The 5,998-nt window shown below is 40.1% G+C and overlaps 1 protein-coding gene across 8 annotated transcripts in view; it reads left to right on the forward strand.

The window, feature by feature from the left end:
• The first annotated feature begins 3,157 nt into the window (after positions 1-3,157).
• LOC120775414 (inositol hexakisphosphate and diphosphoinositol-pentakisphosphate kinase) overlaps positions 3,158-5,998 on the forward strand; it is a 30,608-nt gene continuing 27,767 nt past the window's right edge. For 6 of the 8 annotated variants that reach the window (XM_040105582.1, XM_040105584.1, XM_040105588.1 and 3 more), the window contains exon 1: positions 3,384-3,869. In XM_040105582.1, the coding sequence (XP_039961516.1) occupies positions 3,384-3,869 (486 nt within the window). Of the gene's footprint in view, positions 3,870-5,998 lie in introns of all 8 variants that reach the window. The other 2 variants (XM_040105583.1, XM_040105587.1) reach the window with 2 other exon arrangements.

Here is a 5,998-nt window from a genome sequence, read left to right on the forward strand (position 1 = left end):
ACCGCTATTGCTGCTGTGGAACAGAGCATCGGAGAATACTCGAATGAGTCCATCTGCCATCGCTGACAACAATTGAAGCTGTGTGCATCCACTTTATGGAAGATTTTCCGAGCTTACGAAATCCAGTTCGTGCAGGAATCGAAGCCGAATGACCATCAAACGCGTCGCAAGTTCGGTGAATGGGCCTAAAATGAGTTACTCAAATTTTCTTCAGCGATAAATCTAACTTTTGGTTGAATGTATATTTTAATAAACTTGTCATTTGTAATGTCGTATTGTTGTAATTGTCACATTTGGAGTGATGATAATCCACAAGCCATTATTGGAATGCCATTACATCCTCAAAAAGTCTCTATTTAGTGTGCTCTAAGAGCAGAGGGAATCATTGATTCATATTTATTCAAAAATTAAGCCTCCCATAATGTTACAGTCAATGGAGAACGCTACAGAGCCATGATTAATGACTTTTTCGTGCCTGAATTGTACGGCCACCGAAACCATCAATTTATTGAAGGAAACTTTTGGTGAGGCTGTGGCGATTCCTCCAATATCTAAGTACTATTTAACACCGCTGGACAATTTTTTGTTTGGTTGTGTGCAGTTGCTTGTCGGCGCAAAAAAGACCGAGACAATTGATGGATTGGAATAGAATATTCGGAACGTTATTGCTTACATTCGGGGCAATTACTGCAAAAAAAGGTCGAAAATTGGGCCTCACATGTGTAATTTATTCAAGGCAGCCGCGGCAGTAACTTGCCAGAAATTATTTTCAAAACATTATGGCAAACCCTTATCTTTATAGCAAAGCTAAATTCTTGGCCATAACATTAGATTATATGCGGATTATTTAATCTTGAAAACCACATGTCAAAAAAACTCCCTTTGTTAACGAATTTTTATACCCTGAACAGAGTACCTATGTTAAGTTTGCATTCATTATTAGATAATATTCGACCGAATAGACTACGATGACTTGGCGATGTATGGAATGACTTGGCGCATTTTACGCTGATATCTTAAATTGAAAGCATATAAAATACAGCTTGTGCAAGCGCTGAAGCCGCTCGACATTCCCACGCGACATGCTTCGTTCTATGGGCTCTTGAAAAGTTCCAACAAGATCCAACGTTTTCGAGCCAAATTTTGTTCAGCGATGAGGACCATTTCTGGCTCAATGGGTATGTAAACAAGCAAAGAAGAGATTCAAGAGCTGACATTTTATGGAGAAGAAAACAACGCTTTGGTGTGGGTTGTGGGCCGGTGGGATCATCGATCCACATTTCTTCAAAAATTGAAGCTCGTGATCTCGGCGACATTTGGACGACGCCACTTCCCACACATCGTATCAAAAAATGGATTTATTAAGAGAATATCGGTGAGCAGATAATTTTACGTTTTAAACCCGTCGATTGGCCACCAAGATCGTGTGATTTTCGCCAGTTACCAGTCAAAATGCTCGGACGCGTCATCGACAATTCTACTTAACGAATGGACCATCTGAGACGTAGCCGCGGCCAACATTTGAAAGAGATAATCTCAAAAAGTAAATGCAAAATAAAGTTCTTTCGAATTTGAAGCACAGAAAATGGGTCTGGCAGTGAACGAGGGCAAGACGTATTTCGTCTCCTGTCATCAAACAAACAGTCGTCGCACTCGCCACTTTACTCTCACGTCACTGCTGACAGTCAAACCTTTGAAGTTGTTGATAATTTCGTCTATTTAGGAACCAGTATTAACACCACCAACAATGTCAGCCTGGAAATCCAACGCAGGATTGCTCTTGCCAACAAGTGCTACTTCGGACTGAGTAGGCAATTTACTTTTCAAAAGTAAAGTCCTCTCTCGACGAACAAAAGCCAAACTCTATAAGTCGCTCATAATTCCCGTCCTGCTCTGCTGGTGTAGAGGCTTCGCCGATGACAGCAACCGATGAGTCGACGTTACGAGTTTTCGAGAGAAAGGTTCTGCGAAAGATTTATGGTCCTTTGCGCGTTGGCCACGGCGAATATCGCATTCGATGGAACGATGAGCTGTACGAGATCTACGAGGACATTGACATAGTTCAGCGAATTAAAAGACAGCGGCTACGCTGGCTAGGTCATGTTGTCCGGATGGACGAAAACACTCCAGCTCTGAAAGTATTCGACGCAGTACCCGCCGGGGGAAGCAGAGGAAGAGGAAGACCTCCACTCCGTTGGAAGGACCAAGTGGAGAAGGACCTGGCTTCGCTTGGAATATCCAATTGGCGCCACGTAGCGAAAAGAAGAAGAAACGACTGACGCGCTGTTGTTAACTCGGCTATAATCGCGTAAGCAGTGTCAACGCCAATTAAGAAGAAGAAGAAGTTCTTTCGAATTATAATAAGCATTCCCTATTAAGTCTGAAGTTTCTAAGTTTTTTCATTAAAAAATTAGGGAACCTCGAAATGGGTAACTTTTTAACTTCGGTGCAGCCGAAGTTTACGTTTTTTCTTGTTTTATTATCAAAAATGATTTTGAAAAATTTTGAGTTGTGACTCTTTTGTAGTTAGTGTGCGATATGTTTAGGAGTGTGTGAAATACTTGATAACTTTGCTAGAGATATTTTAAAATAGCTTAAATGAACTTAATCATCTAATCAATTGTTATTTAATACTCAAGACAGTTTGAGTTATTTCACTGTTTCGAAAATCGATCTTGTAATTTATCGCAAACTAACCGTATTTGTGTCCGAATTTTCAAATTATCATTAAAAAATATATAGAGAAATTTGCTACTATTTAAAATCCCTATTTAAATGAAGTCGTTTCTTTCAACATAATGCCATAGATTTCATTATCACCTTCTTATAGTATGCCATATTTAACACAAGTTTAATATGACATTTATGCGAGCAGCAAAATGTATGTAAATAACGCTTTATTTGCCGACAGCGTGCGCTCTTCACATTTAACACTGTACTCTTGGCTACTCTGAGTCTATATTATATTTACACACATATAAATTACGTAGTATAGCAAAATAGGCATATTGCCCGCAAATTTCTTACTCGTATTTTATTTACAAAATCGTTTACTCAGTTGGTTTTCGAAACAGCGCGGAGAGCAAGTGCGCCGCGATAAGTGCTATGCAAAATTATGACTGATCGAGCGTACGAAACAGCTGTCGGTTTTCAGTTTTGAAGCGGCGCCATTACCGTTGAGTGTACTCAAACGAGTGCTTAATATTTTTATACTAGATCCGCGGTGCGCGTTCGATTATTAGCGAGTTTTTCTTGTTTCTCGCTTTGTTTTTTATTTATTGTTTTTGTTTTCTTTTTTTATTGGGAGCAATCGACCTAAAATTGTCTGCATCAAAATTAATTTTTATTAATCGATAAATTTGTGCGTAGAAACCACTTGAAGTATGTCCAATATGGATTGGGTGTGGTGGAAGGATTGGTGGCGCGTCAAGCGGCTACGTAAGCGTTTACGGCATGCTTTTGATGCGCGCGAACAACAACAAGCCGCCGAAAACGCCGAGGGCACACCACCGTCCAAACATTGTCGCGTGTGTAATAAGGCGCTGCCGGATATTAGTGGCTTTGCCGAGGCGGTGCGCCCGTGTCGTCGTTGTCGGCGCAGACATTTCGCCGCCAATACGGCCGCGGCATGTGGCAGCGCGGTTGAATGCTCGGCAGCAACAGCCAATAAGCCAGATGACTATGAGAATAATGGCTATTGTTTTGAAGATCACCCTGATGAGGAAGAAGATGAGGAGTGCGGTGCACACAATGATGTGCCACTGGGTGTGGGCTTCGATGACGTTAATTATTATTATGGGGAGGACGATGATGGCAGCTATGATAATGTAGAGGACGATGACTTTTGCTATTGCGATGAGTGTTGGAATGTACGTATGTATATGTTATTGCCAAATGTGTATGAGTGAATTGAAAGGCAGCTGATATGTTCATATGTATAATTTGTATGTATGAGATAAGTGCATAGATAACATTGGAGTACAATTTATTTTTAATACATTTTCATGAAACAAACATACATATGCTTAGGTACATATACAAAGTGGCGCAAATAACCTTCCGATGTTTTTTGGCTGTAATTTTTTTAAAAAATGAAAACTTTGATTCTGCTTGTGGATTATTTTTATTTTATTTTTTTACATCAAGCCGAGAATATGATATGTATATGGCCGCCGCCACAGTTGATTGTCATTTTCATGGCATTTTCCATCACTTTGGCCAGAACTTCCGGCTATAGGTCCTCACATTCTTGACGGATATTGTCTTTAAGAGCTGCAAGAATCTGAGGCTTGTTGACATAAACCCGCGATTTCAAAAAGCCCCACAAAAAGAAGTCTGAAGCGGTCAAATCAGGCGATCTTGCTGGCCAGTGCAAATCGCCAAAACGGGAGATTAGGCGCCCGGGAAATGCATCCTTCAGCATATCGGTTGTGGCACGTGCAGTGTGTGGCGTTGCACCACATGTTTTCCAATCCCAATTCATCAAGTTGCGGCAAAAAGAACTCGTTGATCATTGCACTGTAGCGCTCACCACTCACAGTAACCGTTTGGCAATGTCTTTGAAGAAAAAAGGTCCGATGACTCCTCTAGCGAAAACAGCTAGTATGGTGTATACATTGACTTTGAGCGTGTGTAATGGCTCTTCGTGGGTTGCACGCGGATTTTCAGTGCGCCAGAAGCGTCAATTTTGCTTATTTACGTACCCGCTAAGATCGAAATGAGGCTCATCACTCATGCTTATTTTTGATGAAAAATCATCTTCCTCTTGGGGGTGTTTAAGGATGGCTTGAGCGTATGTTAGACACGATTGGCGGTCAGCAGCTAACAGCTGATGCACTGTCTGGACTTTGTACGGAAACATCTTCAAATCTTGTACCAAAATTCGCTGTAAACACCGTCGACTGATACCCATTTGCATGGCACATCGTCTGGTCGAAGTCGACGGCGCTTCCATGACATCCTCGGCAACAGCAGCACTAATCTCTGCAGAACGGCTACTCAGGGGTCTGCCACGCCTGACAGCATCTCTTGTTGTGCCAGTCTCTTCGAGGCGAGTGGCTAAACGTCGCAGTGTTGCACCAGTAGGCGTCGGACGACCAAGAAATCTGCGACGAAATTCACGTTGTGCCAAAGTCACCGACCGATTATTGGTCAAATAAATGGTCACCAATAACCCGCGTTCTGGAGCAGTGTAGCGTACCATTGTTTATTTAAGCGTATTTCGCATGTGTTTACTACACAAATGTCAAAACAGAAGTGACATTAGAGGTCAGTTGCAAAATTTATAGCATCTTCTAATAGGAGGATTACTTCTGCGCCACCCTGTATTTGTTCGAAAATATTTATGACTCGCCATTCTTTCTGCTACATTTCTCTTCCGTTATTTTGTTAATTCTAGTATGTGTTTTATAGAAAATATTGACCACTACTTAATTGTATTAGTAGCAGGGCAAAAGCTTAATTTAATGCAATTTTTTCGGTCTATTATTTGTGTGGTTCTAGTATTTTCCTGACGTCCATCTGTTACTTATCTATACTTCTCATTTAAAATTGTGTTTTTGCTAAAGTTCCTGCGGCATAATTTCTTAACCGTAGTAATTTGTTTGAAGACGGAATAATACAGGTATACTCGTATTAGTTTTCACACAAGCATTACTTTTATATACTGTTACTTTTAGCCGAAACCCAATTTTAGCTTTAAAAAAACTTTTTCAAAATATATTAGTGATTTATATTAAGTTAGGTATACCTTGTACTGCTATTATTATGAACACAACTATATATAGTATATATATAATAGAGAGGAGCGATTTTATTAATTTTTGATTTCTGTTTCGGTATACCTGTAGAAAGTTGCTGTTTTAGGTAAATATTAAACACAAGAAAAATCAGTAATCTCATGCTATGTTTAGAGGTGCCCCCATCGACTTGAAATTTTGAAAATTTATGCAAAATACTCATAAATTCGCAAACATTTTATAAACGTTATTTCATGTTC

Source organism: Bactrocera tryoni, chromosome 4 (assembly GCF_016617805.1).
Source record: "Bactrocera tryoni isolate S06 chromosome 4, CSIRO_BtryS06_freeze2, whole genome shotgun sequence".
NCBI classification, from domain to species: Eukaryota; Metazoa; Arthropoda; class Insecta; order Diptera; family Tephritidae; genus Bactrocera; species Bactrocera tryoni.